Below are 21,300 nucleotides of genomic sequence, written 5' to 3'. Positions count from 1 at the left end.
AAAAATCGATCTGTTCTCTCCGACAGCTTTAAAGACGCCCAATGGCTCTAGCCCATAATGACTACAATCAATCCATGCAGAAACTTATGATTTTTGACGAAGGCATCGTTTCCCAAGAACTTGACAATTTGACAAAACTCTATTTGAAGAGCTCCAATTGATTCAAGCTTATTTAGGTGATTTCAAATTACAATCAATTTGATTTAAGGTTTTATAGTAGTATTTATTTTCTTATGTATTATATTTACAAATCATTATGGTTATGAGTTAAACGAGGAGGGTGACCGTTCAATCATGAGAAATATGTTTGTATCAATCATGATTATATGTTTGTAACTAGATATTTCGATTCGTTTGTTTTACTTTTTAGCAGGGTTTGAACGTCCAACAACTTGAACATATCAATATTTTGAACTTCCTGAACATATCAATGTTTATATGCGTAAAAATGTTCTACAGCATACGATATTTGTATGCTTGAAATCAAGGCCGTATCCTGGGGGGGTTTGGGGGTTTGAAACCACCCTTCCCCCTGAAATGTTGTCTGACTCGTAAAAACATAACAATTATGGACACAAACAAATTTTGTATGCGTTTTTTAAGATTTTTTTTTGTGTACCCCCCCCCCCCTAAAAAAAAACAAATTAGTAAAACCCCCTCCGAAAAAAGTCCTAGGTACGGCCTTGCTTAAAATATAGCAAAGACCCTGCACTTCTACTGACCATAAATTCGAAATATCCACGAGGGTGTATGTATGAACTTAAGAAAGAAGAATAAAGGTATGGGTATAAATGCTTTACTCAAAGTAAACAACAAATACATGGACATGTCGAGCTTGAAGCCACGATTTTCATAAACTATAGAAGAAAATAAAAGCAGGATATTTTTTCGCATTTCCCTAAAGTCAACCAAATTATAAAAAAAAGGTTTAAACATTAAGTAATGAAAAAATTAACACTATGAAAAGTAAGAATTAATAGTTTTATAACTTTATAACCCATTAGTAAAGTCCCGAAAGACAGGACCTTTACCGCTTCATGTGGGAGACTCAATTATATAGAATAAGAATATTTGGGGATCTTCAAAAACAAAAGTTAAAATTTTCTGCCGAAATCAATTGCTTTCAAACTGTTTTCTGGTCAAATTTACAAATTTATCCCATCATTTACACTATCCAATTCAATACTTCAGATAGATTTAGAGTGGAGGATTTGTGTCCCTATCTTCAAAACTCTTTAAGGAATTTCGCCGTTTAAAGAAAAAAAAATGATTTTCTTAGTGCTCTTTTCAAGTAGTAAAAGAAGCAGCGCCACAGAAAAGTTCCAGTTTCTGCCACTTGGCAAAGTTTGATTTCCATTTCAACGCTTCAAGACTGGAAGCCTGACATAAGAACACATACTGATAATTGAGCATTTTTATTGGCAGCAAACCTTCAATAATGGCTTTTATTTTTATTCGATTAAATAATATTAAAAAAGTTAAGAAAAGAAAAGAGTGATATTGAAATCTGAAACGACCATAAATAGTCATATAGTAACTGAAGCCATTGACGACTATGATCTCCTACTACAGATCAATGGGGGCCCAACATTCCCCACCCCCTGGAAATTTTCCCCCAAAAATTCCCCCGTGAAAAATCACCCGCAGAAATACCCCCTCGCAATAATCCCCGACTCAGGAAAATTTTTCCCTGATATAAAATTGAGCAGCCGAGGGGAAATTAGAACAAATAAAAAGAATAAAAGTAAAATATACATCAGCTACTATAAAGGGGGGGGGTGGATCATTGGGCAGGCTCCAAAAAGAGCGCATTGCAATGCCCAAACTATCGAAATCTCCATGAGCCTTCAGACAAATATAGAAAGGTGGGTAGGAATTAGTCTTTCACCTTCTTCATTTAGACTAAGCCTGTATAAGGGTAAGAACTCCCCTCTTATTGCAGAAAATTATTTCCGGCATTTGTTGTAAAGTTTCATGTAACTAAACTAGTTTGTTTCATATTTCATCATATTACATGCAATGATGTGTGTGCGCAAGAGCTATTACGAAGGAGGGGTTGCGGACCATTTTTTTGGCGATATGGGGGGGGGGTAGATACCTAAAAGAATGTATTTTAAAGCCAAAACCTCCTAAAACTCATTGAGTCTTCAGATACATATAGAAAGGGTTCTACGAAAGGGGATGGGGTGGAAATTAATACCTTTCATCTGTGGGGGGAGGAGGGTATTAGTGCTCCCTCTATTGTAATAGTTTTTCCCTGTGTAGCATAAAACATAACATCCACAGGTCTACCGGCACAGAGATGGAAAAGGCAAGATGAGGCGTCATAAATCTCACCAAGAAATTTCTTGAGGGGGGGGATTCTACCAGGAGCTTAGTTTTCAGCAATTTTAAATGTTAATATTTCTCTTTTCCTATTTATATACAATGTTTTAATGTACTTAACATATGTAGGCTATACAATGTAATTAAGCACCAGAGAGCCCTATTATAAAGGTTGATGGCTTCAGTCCTATATAAGGTCAAAAGTCACCCAGAATTTCAATCCGTATGAACAATAATGTCCCTCTTCATCTAACCGAAATTCTGTGGTAAAAATACTATTAATGACTTATACAGCAAAACTGTTAGTTCAAAATTTTGTCTTGAAGAGGAATGACTGCTGAAACACAAGGGCCGCGTTGAATTGGAATAACAAGCTTTTAGAAAACCCTAAAAAGCATTAGCGTAACGATCGAGGTGTTGAGGAGGGGGTGACCTCCCTCATACTGGATAATTTTTGTTCGTTTTACATGTGATTGCCACTGATTTTTCCATCAGTTGAAAAACTTGTTTCTTTTTAACTGATCCTGTGACTTACTTTTATTTCTTTTAATTCTTCTTTTCTTGTTTTGGCCAGTCAAGTTTTATAAACAAGAGTGATTCTTCCTTTCTTATTTTGATGACTTGATAAACATGGAGTCTTTCGGTTTAACTCGCTTCCTCCCTTAATTAAGAACTTGAGGAGCAATGGAATATCCAACACTCCTTGGAAGTTTCAACCCAATCTTCCAAGCACTTCATGGGAAATGGCGGACGTGCATAACGTCTTTTGATTAACTCAGCTGCGCGTGTCGTTTCCAGAGAATATCTTAGCAAAATTTTGACATCTTGGCCTAGCTAACGATCCCTAGAAGCTCCTAGCTGATAAGACGGCCAAGACAAAGCCTGACTGCCTTTCCTGGTATTGAACAAACAATAGCAGGCGACGGTAGTATCGCTTTAACAAACTTTCGGATGGGCGAAGGCAAATGTCGTATAAAATAAGCTTTTTACACCCATAATCACAAATAATGCAGCAGTACATATCCGCCCTCCGCTTCTTCCATCCCCCATACCCAGCACAGGATGCTCAATCTCATAATAGAACCAAACTCTTTTTTAATAGCCCCCGTTATTGCGCTTTTCATTTGCTTGTAATTTTGAGTAGATTTTGAATCTGTAAGATTTAATTTGTTGTACTAAACTTTTAATACACGTTATTTATTGAAATATTATTTATGATTTCTTATTAAATTGATTTTTTTTTTGTTGATTCGCCGATCTATATTAATAAATAACATCGATATCAGCCGAAACATAAAGCCACATAAAGCCGAAACAAAAATCGTAGGCTGCGCAATGCCCTGTCTAAGTAAAGACAGAGGATAAGTCAAAATATTACTACAGATTGTTCAACATTATATTGTGACATATTCCCCACATTTAAGTAGCGACCGTATTTCAAATTTGAAAGTATTCGAAAAGTAAAGTAGGAATTATTAAGTTAGATTTATCCGTTGTCCGTTGGTTTATCAGTTGGTCATTGTTTGACAATGAATATCTTGTCATCATTGTGGCAAAAACCTTAAATTGATAAAAAATTGCCAGAGATGCCAATTGGAAGAGAAAATAAAGTCCTTGAGTTAAAAAGTACCTTTCCCTTTGCATCTTTGTTAAAAAATAAAGAATTCTATAAAAATTATGCAAAAGTTTTTCTTGTGTAAACTAGGGTATGGGGGGTGTACATTTCCGGAGGGGGGTTGCAATAAATATCGTTTTTATGTCTATAATTCCCTTCACAAGCAAAGCTTGGTCTCCTAGTGCTGCATGATAAAACTGATAATAATAGAAAAAGAGAATGGGTTGGTTCAGCTTATATGTGCATACAAAATTTCTAAACTGTAAGAGAAACCTACATATTTTGTTTAAATTCACTTTATTCTATTCTCGGCAGGCGTTTCACACAGCATTCTGATGCTGAGATAAATGTCAAATAAGTAGCGCTGGCGTTGTGTGAAAAGCGACTAATTTCTGTCATAATTCTTTGCACAGTTATGTCAATTTTGTTTTTTGAACTGATTAAAAGAACTATTTAGAAAAACGAAAATAGCGAGAAGTCAGCATAGAATTATACACAGAGGCAATTCTAGAATTGTGAGTTAGCATATGAATCCAAAACGTAAGGAATATGACGTTATCAGCGCTTATTAGGCATTTCTATGACAAATAAGAGAATCGGAGTTTTAATTAAATACTGGAAATAAAAATTATAACAATTAAATTATTCCTGGAGCAGATCCCCCTCCACCAAATTCTATGATCAAACTACAGCCGATTTGACAAAAACACTTAAATGAAGCATTTCATTTAGTTTATACTGGGATTTTTTTTTTCTTTTTTTTTCTTTGTGAACAAAGTTTTCAGATACCTAGCTATTCTTCTGTATTTTTTTTAGTGGCCATATACCTAGAAAGAATTATTTTCTGACTTCAAACTGTCCAAATACTTTACCCCTCCCCTTCGTTAGGTCCAAATATATAGCCCAAATTATGTATTTCCCATATATTCTGTCACTTGTCTTTGTCTTGTCTCGCGCTAAGCTGAAAAAAAAAACTAACGAAGAAACTGGTTAGTTCTCGAGTCTTACACAGGGTAAACTTGAGTGACTGGCACATAATACCCAAGTACCAAAATTCCTTCCCCCTACGGAAATAAAAAAATAAAAAAAAACTCAAATAAAATTCAAAAAATTGGCAAAGCCTTATTTTCCATGCGCGGGGGGGGGGGGGTCCACGGGGCTATTTTCCAGGAGGGTATTTTTCGGTGTTTTCCTATGCAAGAACAACCGAGCAGCAGTAAAAAAAAAAGCTTTTTTGAACTTCTAAGGCCCTTTTTTGGCTGCATTTCGAAAGGAAGCAATGTATCCCCCCCCCTGCATCGGGGTCTCTTATCCCAAAGTTTCAGATAAGCTGCAGGCCAATTGAAAAAAATCGGCCCTTTTCTAAGCCCTCTTCTTCAGTGGTAGGGGCAGTTGCCCCCACCCCAATAATTTGGAAAAAATTATAATTTATTAAGTAGCTTTAAAACTGTTGCTCATTTTAAGTGTAAACTTTGCTCTTTACTTTGAGCAGATAATTTTGTTTTAATTAATCCATGCTCATTTTTAACACAAGGAAAACAGGAAAAATAGAGGTCTACAACACTGGATAACATGTTCCATATTAATATTTTTCCAAATATATTGCTTTTGAAATCTTATCATCAAGTAAAAATGTGAGCCTAGTTAATTGCAAAATTGAAAAATGTCCTATACTTAATTTTTTCCCCTGATATTTAAGGTACTTATACTTCCAAATATCTATAAGTTCCAAATTAGATTCGGTTGCTTTAAAACTTTCAAAAGTGGAAATGAATGCACCCTCTACATTTGCCAATAGGACAGAAATGGATTTTACACACGAATTTTACACAGCGTAAACTTGAGTGAGTGGCACATAATACACAAGTACCAAAATTCCTTCCCCCTACGGGAATTGAAAAATGAAACTCAAATAAAATTCTCAAATTTGGAAAGCCTTATTTTCCACGGGAGGGGGGATATTTACCGGGGAGAGGGTATTTTCCAGGGGGGATTTCCGGGGGTTCTTTTCCGCGGGGTGGGGGGGGGGTATTTTCTGGGGGGGGGGGGGTAATTGATGGGGGGATAAACGCCATCCACCATAAAATTTGCGTGTCTTACAGCTAATAGAACAGTACCGACAGACAGGGGCGCCCAGAGGAGGGGGAAGGGAGGTGTGCGACACCCACCGCCCCCCACCACCCAACTGTTTTGGCAGAAATTTTCAAAATCGGCCAAAATTTAGCAAAATTCTTGATTTCTGTAGAAAATTCGGCATAAATCAGGTAGCGATTCGGACAAAATATTTACAAAGATCACTCCCCCTCCCCAATGAAATGAGTCTTGGGAAGCTCCAGCCGACAGATTAAAACAATAAATTATTCCTATGTGGGGATGTTAAAGATCCCAAAATTTGAAGGGAGCCTTTAGAGTTGAAGTTCACTACTAATCAGTTTCAGCTACATTGGTTTGTTCAGACACCTGGCATATTATTTTTTTAACATTGCTTTGTTACATGTGAATAAAAAAATCCTATCAAATAAATTAACAGATAATATTTTATCTCTTTAACCACAATATTTAGAAAAGAAACAGTATATTTTCATTAAGTTGCCTCCTGAACTTTTGCCATCTTAACAACACAGCTTCAACCTGCACTACTTTTTTTTAAATGACATGAACGAGTATGATCGATACTTTTCAGGCATTTATTTTAAACGTTTTCCTAAACAGCGCTGTTGCAGTCATTAAAGGCAACAATCAACCCTTTATGAACAGGAAAGTCACCTAATTACAAAAAGGTTTAAGTCCATATCCGGGAACCTAATTTGATACCTGGTTGAATCATCTTATTGTTCCGAAATCCTCCATGTCAATCTTTTACTTCTTGGAACTCACAAATAATGACTTCACTGCTTTAAAAAAAACCTCTTCGAATGAATAAAAATAGATAAAAAACAGCTCGGATATCTTACTCATCTTCAGCTAGATTCAATAAAGAAAAAAAATTCAATTGAAAGTAAGGAGCAACATTAAAACTTAACACGAACAAGAATTATTCTATATATAAGGGGCCTGCCCCTGCCTAAGCCTCCTGCTCTTTACGCTAAAGTTTTAAAGGGCTTTAAAAACGCTTCTAATCCCAATTCAACTGCTGGTGTGTTAGGGCAGTTCTTTTCTTGAAGAATCAGAACAAAAAGTCAAACTTGATAGTAAAGAGCAGTGGTTTGTTAATGTGTGAAATAGCTTCCGTTCGTTTTAAGTTTTAAAGTTAGTCCTCATTTTTAGCTGAAAGAGTTTGTTATTTATTTTTATAATTTATAGACATATTACAAATCATGCCCAGGCTTAACCAAGATATGATGATGGCTACCAGCCTCATTAGCCCCCGTTTTTTGCTGTTGAATTGTAAATATAAATAATTCCAAATTGCTTGGTAGAGTCCCGCTTTTTCAGTTTTTCTGCTTAAGAATTAAAATGTTGGATAGTAATTGCAATTTTGGACAAAGTTTGAATATTTAGTCAGAATTTTCGATGAAGAGTTGTTTTATGGAACAAATTCTTAATCATGTTTTACTACAAAATTTAGGGTTGACCGAGAGGGGTATTATTGTTCGTATGGACATTTTTCGTGGTTCTCATTAAGGTCACCAACCTTTTTTGAAAATCCTAAATTTTTTCTCAGAGTCGTACCTTTTAATGGGCAATGTTAATCTTGTTGACTTGTATATATTTCGAGTCAGTACAAAAACCACTTCTTTTGATGTGTTAATTTTTATCAAAATCCCATTTTCAGGGTTTCGGTTACTGTTGGTCCGACTCAATCTTTAAATGCAGTTCGTTACCATGAACTATTTGATAGTTCGTGTTGTATTCTGATTGGGTATACAGAACATGCTACTGAAAACTTTTCAACAGCATCCTTCGAACCAATGACTTATTTCTCAAGTCAATGCTTCCTCTGGATTTTTAACCTCCAAGATTTTTAAAAATGTCTTTTTAAGAGTATTTTCATTGAAAAATGCCCTTTTTGGTATTTTCATTGGAATACGATAAATAAATTTGCCCCTCTATATCTTAATAAATTGTATTTACCCCCCCCCCTTTACTTTCATGAATTAATGGCATTGCTTCATTATAAATAAAAGTTCAAATAGGGATAAAATCCTTTTAGTAGACAGTGTTCCACAAACAGTGATAGAAATTCACAAAAAATACCAGATATTTCGGTCACATAAGCAGTGACCGTCATCAGTAGCAAACTAAACTAAAACAATTTAAAACAATAGTCTATATACGAAATCAAATAAAACTACATATTGTTTAGTTCTCTAATTTTTTTGAAAGCAAAGGCGGAAACTAGCCTCTTTGACCTTCTTGGATTCGGTTCATTAGCGTTCAATTATATATCACTTGGACAGAGGTCAACTACACTGGGTGAATTAAACTTTACTCTGACAGATTTTAATCAATTACCGTAGATAGAGTTCAGCCCAAATTCAACTGTGTCCCGATTCAAAGCTGTATTCTTGAATAAGATTTTCTTTATTTCAAAAGTTTCACGAAAATTTTCCTTTAAACCCCGTTACTTAGAAATCAAAGAGACATAATCAAACAAAATAATATAGTCTGGAAATTAGAAATTATGTTCTGAAAAAGCTGAATTAAAATCCTCAGACTTCGAATCTTACTTTAAAGCCGAAGAAATAGAATCTTTTTGCTGTATTAATCTCATTTCCAAATTCTTGCTAGTACGTCCCACATATGAGTTTCCGCAAGTACATGGGATCTGATAGACCCCACTTTGTTACCCCAATGAGGTTAGATCCTTCCCAGAATTTAGAAAACTACCCAAAGTATTATTACTCTTTAAAGCTACCTTTAGACCATTACTCTAAAATTCTTTTAAGTTTTTCACTTAGCCCTGGTCCGGGTATGTAGCCTATGGTAAGGAACCAAAAACATCCTTCTCCCAAGTTGTCTCCATGACTTCCTTAGAAATCTCTAGAAACCCTTTTCTTCTTTTTGAAAAAGTCTTGTTAAAAAAGAACCAGAAGTCCAGTATTATTCATTGTGATTAACGTAACTTCACTTCTTGAGTGTGTTCTGAATAATACACAAGCACCGCTTCTGTCATCATTTTTGTCCTTTAAAACACTCATTGGTATTTCCATGACATGTCAAGTGTTAATAAAAAAATTTATATAGATTAATTCTTCAGAAAAAAACCACTCGGTAGAATCACATGAAGTTCATATTCCTTAATTAAGTCATCAACTTTCATTTTAGACAGCCATTCCATGCGTTAATTTTTTTTGTCAGTCTGTTTCAATGGATTCCGGATAAAAAGTTTCCGGTAGCCTCCTGACGTTCAGAAAAATAAGCCAATTCTCCAGCTACTGTTTTAATGGATATGCGCCAAGAGTGATAGATCGTATCCCCGCTCACAGCTTTAAACCCTTCTCTCTTCGTTAACCAAAAACGTTCGTTTTCAACAGAACACAAATTTCTTCTACAATACTTTAGAGGGTGGCGAGTCCTCAAAAAGTTACCCTTTTAATCCCGCTGAATCCTCTAAAAAGTTATGATGGACAGTATTTGTGGCATTTCTTTTTTAAGTAAGGTCTTATATTCCTTTTGAAACAAAACACGAAGAAGAACCCTTCATTTAAAGTTTAAGTTACAGTAAAGTAAAGAGAAAATGTAAAGCTATGAGTGAAGTTTTTGTGGTACAGAAATGAAAAAAATGGAAAGTTGTGAGCCTATGTTAATATTAGAAATACCCTTTTTGCCAGTAAAAAGATAGTTGTTGATGATTTTCAGAGGTGTCAATTGGAGCAGGGGTAGGGGGTGGCTTCTGACCCTCTAAATGTTTTGTTGAAACCCTAGATTTCGAGAAGTGCCTTTTTTGTGATACTTTCACCAAAAACTGTTTTTATTTGGTATTTCATTGAAGAAATTGATAAAAATGACAAACTTGCCCCTATAATTATTCACAAAAACATTCTGCCTCCCCCTTAATCCTTACAAATTGACGCCACTCATGATGCATAGATGTTTTCCTAAGATATGGCTGTATGGAAAATGTTTCTAGGTGTGGGCTGAGACTGTATCTTTGACTGCACAACTCGCACAATAAACGTGTGTAGGGCAGAGGGCTTTGTTTCCATTTCCAGTCCCAATGTCTTGCGATTTTATAGTTTCCTTGTAATCTCGCATATTTCTCGCAAAACACCTTCTTGTACTTTTTTTCAAAATTTTTGTTTAACCATAAGCGTAACCTAGTTGTAATCCCTTTTTAGTTACTTTATAGTCATGTAGAATTGACGGCTATCTGTAATCATGTAATAAGCAAAATAAAAAAGTACAGCACCTATTTTGCATCTCAGGACTTACATTGATAAAATCATTAAAGAGCACGCACACTGCTAATGTCAAACAAGATTGTATAACAAGTATATTGCATGTTTGGATTTGCAAGGAGTAAGCAACAGAAGAGTTTTATCACATGATACCACATACTTGAAGATATTTACCTACTTGGCTACTTAATTTTGCATTTTCAACTAGTAATAATGCCAAAGTCATTTCGAAAAAAGGAAAAAACTAGTAAAAACAAAAATTGAACAATATCAAGTTTCAAAATGCAGCGTACTTTGAAATGAAATCCTTTAAATAAGTCAATCTGATGAGAAACTAAATACAGACATTTTCTTTTCAACTAAAAGTAAGGAAGAACATTAAAACTTAAAAGAAACAGAAGCGCTTAAGCGTTTTAGTACTTTTAAGAAAGCTTCTGATTCTAATTGAACGACCCTTGTGTTTGAAGACTTACTTTCAGTTAAAAAAAACCTTCTTTTTTAATTTAATTTCTGATCGTATTTTGAAATAACACCAGGAAATCCGACTCCCCTCAATGGAAGACTCCCCACACTCTTGGAAAATTCCCCCGGACCAGTCCATCCTTGCCGGAAATTCCCCCTGGAAAATTTTTTACGGAAATTAAGCCTAAATATTCTCCTTAGCATACTTTCATTTTAAAACACCTTGATTTCTGATTGTTTTTTAAATAATGCCGGAAATCCCCCCCCCCCCCGTGTGGAAAAACTTTCCTGGAAATCCCCAACCCTCCCGGTGGAAACTTGCTCCCGAGAAGAATTCCGTAATGGGGTGTTTATTCCACGGAATTCCCCCCAAGGAAAAATCTTCCAGACATTTCCAAACCCGCTGAAAACTCCCCGGGACAATTTTCCCGGGACACATCCACACGTAAATTCGTCTAAGAATTGTGGTAAATTCCCATAGGGTAAAACTTCTCCTGGAAGGTTCACCCCTGAAACTTCAGTATCGACAGAACATTATTCCCTTGGAAAATCCCCCCAGCCGAAAATCCCCTCCCCCGAAAAGATGTCTGTATGCTTCCCAATAACCAATACTATATTTAAATAATGAGACAAATTTTATAGCTTTCGGCCCTTTCCCCAGGGGCTCTCGGGGTTCGTGTTTGCCCCATTAGAATATTTATTGGATCTTTCAGCTATGCTGAGCACAATGCCTATTTCAAAATTTTGATCAGACGACTTTGGGGGAAGAAGTGTCGTGGAAAGAGAGATAGTTGCCCTCCAATCTTTTTGGTCGCTTAAAAGGGGCATTAGAATTTTAATTTCATTCCGAATAAACCGTCTTCCGACATTCTAGGACCATTGATTCGATAAGATCAACCATGGCAAAAAAAAAAACAAAAAACAAACACACATCCGTGATCTTTTTCCTAGCGAAAAAATATAAAATTCCATGTTTTTACAGACAGGAGCTTGAAACCTCTCCAGTAGGGTTCTCTGGCAAGCTAATACCTGATGTTGTGATTTTCACTAACATTCCTTGGGCTTTTGAGGGGGTTTCCCCCTTTTTCTCCAAAATTGGGCAAATTTATTTAGGCTCGTAGCTTTTGATGAGTAGCCTAAAGCTAAACTTAGAGAACATTACGTATTTAGAACCAGCATAAAAAGCCAGTTGTTTTGATGTATCTATTGATATTAACACTTTGGTTTAAGATTTTCTATTGTTATTGAGCCAAGTCACTCATTACTTACATTCATTACCATAAATTGGTTGATAACCAAATGGATTACTTAAGTTAAAGTTTCACTTACCCTAGTGTTTTTTCTATACATTGGAAAAAGACAAAAGGTAGAAAATATTAAAAAAAAATAATCCCTTTAAGACAGGAAAACTAAATCAAATGTCACAATTGTTTTACGTCAAGATACACCACCAAAATATGGTGGTTAGGCCAAGACCCACGAGAGGCTAAAGAGTCGTGTACATTGTAAGGAAAGTGGAAAAATAAACTAGCTTACGTTAGTATTTGTATTTCGCTAGTTGATTTTCTTTGCTTTATTTTATGGAAACTTATTTGATTGTTACAAATATATAGATATAAGAAAGAGACAAATATGAGAGGTATCTTATTGTTTCATTTTATAATGAAAAGTTTGAAATTGTGTAAATACTTAATTTGTTTTCAGAAGAAATGACAATGTATATTTTAGGGGGGGGGGGTTGAGAAGTGGCAACACATCAATATTTGCGGATTATTTTTTCTTATAGGTTTGACTTTACTGTTTACTGTAATTTCGTTCGTTTTTAATTTCATTTATGTATTCTTAAGTAGTTAAGAACTCAATTCAGGTTTGAAATTTAATGTAATTTAATATTTGTCGTCTCAAGTTTGGTCTTTAATTCTCATGACAACACTTTATTTCAAATTTGAAGTTTCCGTTCATTTTTTAATGATGGAATTTTGCATTATATTCAAGGTAGGCTAGTAAACTGGTTAATGAATGTCATGAATCACGTTGATTAGTGTTAATAAATAAAAGCAATGTGGCAGTAGTGATCGTGGTGGAGGCAGTTGTGGTAGAGGGAGCTGCACACTGATTTAAGTTTTTTACATTGCAATATTAGCGCCAGATCTGTCGTCAACAAGCTCTGAAACGCTTAAATACCAACTCACGAATTCAGGAAGCACACCAGCCCAAGGATCCTACTTTTTGTATTTTTACCAAACAGAATGACCATACATGTATGACTCAGATTTCAGCAATTTGTGGCACATTCTTGGCGTGATTTCATTTTTAACACTTCATATATTAACTGATTTGTTTCAATATTTACTTCAGAGCTTAGAAATCCTTGCAGATTAGTCTTGGTGGAAACTTAACACCATTTGTGAAACATCTGTCTACCGTGTTTTCACATAGGACCCTCACACACCAATCTTCAAAGGTTTTTTTATCATTAACATCTGAATATTATGAACTATAACCTGAACAGTCTCTGAATCGCTGTTAGCCGAAACATTTACAACACGAGAATATGCTTAGGTCCTTGGAGTTCCAGGCTTAAGAACCCAATCCAGGACCAGCTAATCATGTATATCGAAACTACTTGCAGAATCAGCCCCCACTTTGCTATAAGCAAGCTCAGAAACGTATTAATACCCTTTTTGGTATTAAAGAGAAATGAATGAAGAAGGAGGTTGAAACAGTTGTTTTTGTTGTTGGGAGATTCCAAGAACTTTTTTTTGGAAAGTCCCGAAATTCTTTTTTATTGAAATACTTTGAAAGATTCAAAATTCTTGAATAGCTCTGATTTCAACAAGATCTACAATGTCGACTTTTCTGTTAAAACAAAACAGTTCTTTTCAAGGGAAAGAGGCAATTGTCCCAATTCAGGTCCTTTAATTATACAGATTAGAAATTCTCGTATGACTCTATTTTAAACCAAGTTCAATTATAAAAATTAGCATCCTGTAATTGGGCGTGGGGGTTGGGGGAAGTGGAAGGAGATATGTACTGCAGTATCAATGGTGAATCTGGCTGAAAAAAGCCGACAGTATACAATATTTTCCTTCGCCCACCCGATAGCTTGTTTACGGTATACTACTGTCGTCTGCGGCAGCTCATTGCTGGCAATTTAGTAAAAGCCAAGCACCAGCACTTAATATTTATGATTGTTTAATGTGTGTTTTAATGTATTGCGTAATATTTTTAAATTTACCAAGTAGCGTGTTTGTCAAATAGTCACTATTCTTCACTATCACTTGAATAGCACCTACTTCAATAGCACCCCCCCCCCCCAAATAAAATCCTGCAGCTACGCCCCTGTTTGTCTACGTTAGAAGATTTGCATTCATCCACTGGTAGGGTTCTTCAACAAAGTTTTGTAACTTTGTTTTGAAAGATTTAAAGTAAATATTAAACTGGGCATAAACAAATCGTCCGCAAATGCCATTAGATCGTCCTCGACTTATGCAACTAGTCTCAACCAAAGATAAGCAGCTTTTGGCTAAATCAGAAGTTGTTTTGCCACGTTTAGGAAAGTTTCAGGGATGGATCCATGGCTCAAATGAAGGCTTAAGTGGCTTTAGTTGAATGGATTTATCCTTAGTTAAGGCTTGAAAGATTTTGTGAAAACAGGTCTTCATGGCATCAGCTTAAACAATTTTTCGTTCCTGTTTTTCGAAAACACCGTTTTTTTTTCTCGGATTGTATGCCTTAGAAAAGGTGTTTACTCGGCCTGAGCCATATTTTACACAAGATGAGATGACAGTTTTTATTTTATTTGTTTAAATTTAGAGGGGGTTTTCAAGGAAGCCTTGCAAGGAAGATAGGAGCATATAGAGGTATTACTTTGGGGACAGCCCAATTGGGGAATATACCTTGCCCAATGTGTTTATCTAGTTGGTAAAAAAACATTCCACAAAATTGCGGCACAGAGAACGAGATCTGGATTTCTGTGGGTGAAAATTGCCAGTCTCCTTCTCATTGCAAAGATCAGGGAGATCTGTTGCATCTCCTTGAACAGAAGAAATTCGGTTCTCGACCTTAATGAGGACAGTAGATTCATCCCCGAAATATCAATCACGGTGCACAACGGCTCTGCAAGTTAGACCTCCCTTCCTCCTAGATAGTTACTCTGACATACCCAAAAGCTTTACCTGTGTATGCCTATGTGGCACATATTTTAAACTGACAAAGATTAGTCTTTAACTAAAGTATTATGGAATGCGGATAATCGCTATTCACAAATATTTGAGGTCATCCTCAATTTTTGATAAGAAAAAGAATCAAGTCAGTCAATATATTATTCAGCTTTCATTTCCTTTTCATGCAAGATCAAATATTAACAAAAAAAGAGATAGAAAATTAGGTATAAAGCAATTATTTTGTTCCCTTTGACATTTAGAATAAGCTAGTCAATCTTCACCGTCCTTTGCGTGACCATAAATGACCGACAAGGGGATTGTGAATTCGGCAGATCAATAGACTGCCTGTTCTAAGCACGCAACGTTGGTGCATCAACTATTTATTGTTCCCAGAATATCTAATATTTAACTTTTTTCTGCCATAAAATGACCAGGTGGAGCGGACCTTTAGAATTACTCCTATCAAAAGTACGACTATTAGGATCTCCACATTTGTTTTTTGACGGAACATTCAGCTGGTAACAGGAATAATAATAATAATAATAATAATAAAATAGAAAAAATAGATCATTTGTAATCTGTAAAGCCATAAAAATCAATTGCAGTAAATAACTATCTTGGAAAGTCTTGCCAGAAATAGAAGCGGACCTAACAAAGTAAGAAGATCGTAAGTGTAATATCTAATATTTTGAATTATGTGTTATTTCTGGAATGTCCAACCATCAATAGATTCGTGAGGTTCGACAGTAATATTAGCCTGTGTAGCCTCTGCTGGGATGTAACGCTAAAGACTACGAAAAAGATTGTTTTACCTTCAAATGTCTAAAAATGATTTAAAAACTAATATACTTAAAATTCAAGTTTGCACAGATTAAAACAAATTCAGGCTCTTAAAACTAGATGAAAGACATTTTCATGCTTAAATTTTCTTTTTTTTAAATCTTAGTTTTTCCATGCACATGACTTTGATTAAAATGGAAACGAGAAGTTATGAGGTTTTTGGCATCGGTAGGTTACCGTTCTCCTGTGGCAGCAAGTCAAACAATTTTCCTGGTTATACTTGCCCCGAGCCTATAGTTTAGTCAAACATAACCACTGCAAATGAAAAGATACGTTGGTGAAATTTACGGGCCAATAAAAATAATAAGTTTATAACTTGCTTAAACGAAAGTATTCATTAATTAATGAAAATTAAATTACCGCTCTGTCAGTAAATTTACTACTACCGCCTCCGACTTTAATGTAATTAATAATAATAAAAAAAAAGTCGCTTTTTATGCGGACACATTAACTAGACTTTCCATTTTTTTTTCTTTTTTTTCGCGCAAAAACCTTAATTGACAGAGTCAAAACTTACTGACAGTGAAAGGATGATTTCAAAAGAATATGGCCCAGGGCTGCTGAGTCATTTTTGAGTAGACATGGAGCTGTAGATGCCTTTAATCTCTTTTATTTGATTAAAAGCTTCTTTCTTCTAACGTCACAGTATCTGTTATGGTGCAAAAAAATTCTTGCTGATGTACAGTTAATCTTTGCCAAAGGAATCACTTTTAGGGGCTATCATGGGCGCCCATATGGAGGGGGGACAGAGGAGGGCTCCAGCCCTCCCCCCTGGCTGAATGGTTCTGCCTTATATTTTTTTTTATTTCTGTTAGGACTATAAAGCATTGGAAGTGCCGATGAGACAAGGTAAGCCCCTCCTAAAATTCCGCTTGTGGGCGCCCATGAGTGCTATGCTTCTTCAACAAGATCCTCGCATAATTTTTCTTGCAAGCCATGCATATATTCCAGCAATTACCTTGCATTTCGCCCCCTTTCTTGTCTCAAGAGTTGAAAAGTTTTAAAAGTTTACGTGACTGAAGGGAACCGTCGGGTTAACCAACAAATAGTGGTGCTTGTGAATATATAAAAATGCTCATATCACGTAAAAATGACGAGAAATTATTTATTCGGGATGGGTCCCAGGCCAAAGGACTTGCTGGACACGTGCCTGTCTGATATTATTAGAAACGAGGCACAATAAGTTTCAAAATGCTTGACATTTCCTGATTAAAGCACAATTGTATTCGAAAAATGAAGGAGCGCATTGATAAATGATAAACAATGTCAGAACTTGTAGCCCCTTTAGTCTCAAATTATGGACAACAGGAAGATAAATCTTATCCTACCATTTTTTTCTTAATTAAGTAGAAAATCTTATTCTATTCGACCAGTCGAAGCAAACGATCTTTAATGGACTCCAGTCAATAGAGCCGTCATGGTAAACGGTCCGAATCTACGGAGTATGTAAGAACACTAAAAGAGGTTGATCCCCTACTTGACAGCACCAAAATAAGTCTTTGGGTTACGTTAGCTAAAAATGACAATAATAACAAAAGGAAAGAAAACATATATTTACTTTTCTTACCTTTGATCCATGGAAATGATAGCTAAATCTAGCCTGTGTTTGCTCTTAAACATTGTGTCTTTGTGAGGAAGTTCTAATAGAGATGGAGGTCCAAAGGGAGTGCATACTGCGAAGAGGGCTAAAGGTGGCTCCTCTGTCTTTCTATTTTGTCCTTGCAAAATTTTTATTCTTCCCCGAACATCTAGTCTCTAGAAAAAAATGGTAATAATACAAGATTTCAGAAATAAAAATTAAATCAAAAGCCCTTTCTCACCCGTTTTGTCAGTAAGTAAGGAGGTAATGCAATGATCTCATCGCGTTTCACATCTTCTTTAGTACTTTTAGCTTTACCGGAGAGTGACCCCATTTGTGTTACACTTTCCACTGTTAAAAAAAACAAACATTTCGTGGTAACGAACTGTAAGTAAGGAGCGATTCGGCCCAATAGTAACTGAAACTCTAAAAAAACGGGATTTTGATACCAATTGATAAATCAAAAGATTTTACTTTTTATGCTGATTCCAAATACATAAAATTTATTAATTTTAATGTTACCCATCAAAAGCTAAGAGCCTTTATTATTAGAATGATTTAGAATCATTCAAATTCGAATGATTTTTAAAAAGGGGGGAAACACCTCCCAAAAAGCCAAGTTATCTTAATACCATCAGATTCAGCGTACCACAGTACTCCATAGTAGGGTATTCAAGCTTATATCTATAAAAATGTGGAATTTTGTTCTTTTTTTTGCCAGAAGAAAGACCACGGATGTGGTTTATTGGTTTTCTTTCTAGGGATGATCGAACTAGTAGTCCCAGTAGTCCTATAAGATCGGTACAGGGCTCGTTCGAATGGAAATTAAAAGTTCTAGTTCCCTTTTAAAGTGGCCAAAAACATTTGAGGGCAACTATCACCACCTTCCGCGCCCTTTTTCCCCAAATACATCCGATCCAAACTTTGAGATAGCCATTTTTTAAGCATAGTTGAAAGATCCAATAACTCTGCCTCCGGAGATGACATGACTGGGGGGTTCTGTCATCTCCGGAGGCAGAGCTATTGGACACCCAGGGTGGAAAGGGCTGTGAGTTTTGCAATTTGCCCATTTTTACGTATTGTATTTGCTATCGGGAAATATACAAATTTTTAGTGGGGGGATTTCTGCAAGTGGGATTTTCCATGAGGATAATTTTTCGTGGGGAAAAAAATTTAGAGGGGCATTGTATAGGAGAAATTTTACATGGGAGGTGGGATTTCCTGGCATGATTTGAAAAAAGGTCATAAATTAAATGAGGAAAAAAATTAATTTCAACTGAAAGTAAGGAGCAACATCAAAACTTAAAACAAATAGAAATTATTCTGTATATGAGAGGGGCTGCCCCTTCCTCAATGCCCAGTCTGTACGTTAAAGTTTGAATTTTTATAATACTTCTTTAAGAAAGGCTACACAAACAGAGTTTGAATTTGAATGAGAAGTAATTTTAAAGAACTTTGAGACTTAAGGGTGAAGAGGGTTGACGAAGGGGCAGCCCCCCTCCCCCCTCATATACGAAATAATTTCCGTTTGTTCGAAGTTTTAATGCTGCCCCTTACTTCCACTTGAAACACTTGATTGTTCTTATACAATCAAGTTTTTATACAATCGTCAGCAGTAGAACTACTGCTGACGCAAAATGTATTTCGCAAGATTATGACGCAAAATGTATACTACTGCTGACGCAAAATGTATTTCGCAAGATGTATGACGCAAAATGTATACTACTGCTGACGCAAAATGTATTTCGCAAGATGTATGACGCAAAATGTATGCTACTGCTGACGCAAAATGTATTTCGCAAGATGTATGACGCAAAATGTATACTACTGCTGACGCAAAATGTATACTACTGCTGACACAAAATGTATTTCGCAAGATGTATGACGCAAAATGTATACTACTGCTGACGCAAAATGTATTTCGCAAGATGTATGACGCAAAATGTATACTACTGCTGACGCAAAATGTATTTCGCAAGATGTATGACGCAAAATGTATACTACTGCTGACGCAAAATGTATTTCGCAAGATGTATGACGCAAAATGTATGCTACTGCTGACACAAAATGTATTTCGCAAGATGTATGACGCAAAATGTATGCTACTGCTGACGCAAAATGTATTTCTCAAGAGGTATGACGCAAAATGTATGCTACTGCTGACGCAAAATGTATTTCGCGAGATGTATGACGCAAAATGTATACTACTGCTGACGCAAAATGTATTTCTGCTGATGCCGGTCACTGCACATGTGACCGAATCAAAATATTCAGTATTTTTCGTGAATTATCACTGTCTAATATAAGGATTTATCCCTAATTGAACTTTTGTTTGTCGTCATGAAAAGGCAGTGTTGTCTTCGAAATTACCCACGTAAAACATGTATTCTACAGTTTGGCCCATCGCAGAGCCATACTTTAAAAGCAATGGTGGAGCAATGAGTGATACTCGAAGAAGAAGCAGTATAATATTTGAAGAAGCAGACAAAAGCGTATAAGCGAATAATATATAGAATGATTGATTTATTAGAAATGCTACTCACTCAAGTTTTACACGCCACTCACTCAAGTTTACGATGTGTAAAACTCGACAATAAACCGGTTTATTTGTTAGTTTCTTCGTTACTTTAGAAACAAATTTGGGCTATATATTTGCTCAATACAGGGGGGGGTAAAGTGGTAAAGTATAACGGGTCTGCATGCAAAACGTATTAGGTACAATTATTCTCAATTCTATGAAGTAAGAATTGTTTTCTCACTTCAAACTGTCCAAATACTTTACCCCCCCCCCATTATGTGAATATATAAATATATATATATATATATATATATATATATATATATATATATATATATATATATATATATATATATATATATATATATATATATATATATATATATATATATATATATATATATATATATGCATATATATATATATATATATATATATATATATATATATATATATATATATATATATATATATATATATATATATATATATATATATATATATATATATATATATATATATATATATATATATATATATATATCGTTTGTTCTCGAGTTTTACACAGTGTAAACTTGAGTGAGTGGCGTATAATACACAAGTGCCGAAATTCCTTCTCCCTACAGAAAATAAAAAACAAAACTCAAATAAAATTCTCAATTTTGGGAAGCCTGATTTTCCTCGGGGGGGGGGGTATTTTCTGATTGGGTATTTACCAGAGGAGGATCTTCCGCGGGGGGGAGGAGGGGTATTTTCCGTTAGGGGTATTTTCCTAGGGGGGGTATTTTCTCAGGGTAGGTATTTTCCGGGGGGGGTAAACGCCTTAGTGTATTTCCCAGGGATTAGACGCCAGGGGGTTAAACGCCTGCCACCATTTCGAAATACTGATAAATTTGTTCTCGGAATAACATTTTACTATTACGGCTAATCGAGATAATGGGTTGCAATTCCTGAATCATTTACAAATGACAACTATTTAAAACGCGTTTTTTTTATTTTTGGTTACAATGGGCCGTGGTTCGTCCTTTAATAGATTACACTTACCGCTTCAACCACCGTATCACTCAGAATGTTGTCAATTATAGCACTATTCAAACAGCAGAGGACAGAGGGGAGGATTAACAAGGCCGCTAGTTTCCTTTATATGCAGAATAATTTATCTTTGCTTTCATTCTCAATGTTTCAAACTTTTTACTTTCATTTAAAAAAACAAATATTGTTCTATTGATAGAGGGAAAGACCAACAAGCTGGTGACTAAAACAGGTGAATTCAATAAGATCTTGGGTCTCTGGGGCTGAAGATCCCTAATCTGTAAAAAAAAAGAAAAAAAATTCAAAATTCCATGCTTAAATCTGTCAATTAAAAAGAAAAAACAATCTAAAGTGTAGTCAAAGTCCTTGACTTTTGAAATTTGATGTTTTTGAAACACAAACAGTTCATCAAAATATCAATG

General features: G+C 35.4%; 1 protein-coding gene across 4 annotated transcripts in view; it reads right to left on the bottom strand.

Annotated features, from left to right (window-relative positions):
- The window catches only part of ss (aryl hydrocarbon receptor spineless), a 152,851-nt gene that overhangs the window by 28,567 nt on the left and 102,984 nt on the right, over nucleotides 1–21,300 (bottom strand). For all 4 annotated transcript variants that reach the window (XM_089108129.1, XM_089108130.1, XM_089108131.1 and 1 more), the window contains exon 6: nucleotides 17,317–17,504. In XM_089108129.1, coding sequence (XP_088964255.1) covers nucleotides 17,317–17,504 — 188 coding nt within the window. The remainder of the gene's footprint in view (nucleotides 1–17,316; nucleotides 17,505–21,300) is intronic.

Source organism: Artemia sp. Qi Xiang Cuo, chromosome 2 (genome assembly GCF_049724085.1).
Source record: "Artemia sp. Qi Xiang Cuo chromosome 2, ASM4972408v1, whole genome shotgun sequence".
Taxonomy (NCBI): Eukaryota; Metazoa; Arthropoda; class Branchiopoda; order Anostraca; family Artemiidae; genus Artemia; species Artemia sp. Qi Xiang Cuo.
Note: the sequence above shows the minus strand (reverse complement) of the source record. Positions and strands in the feature narration are given on the sequence as shown.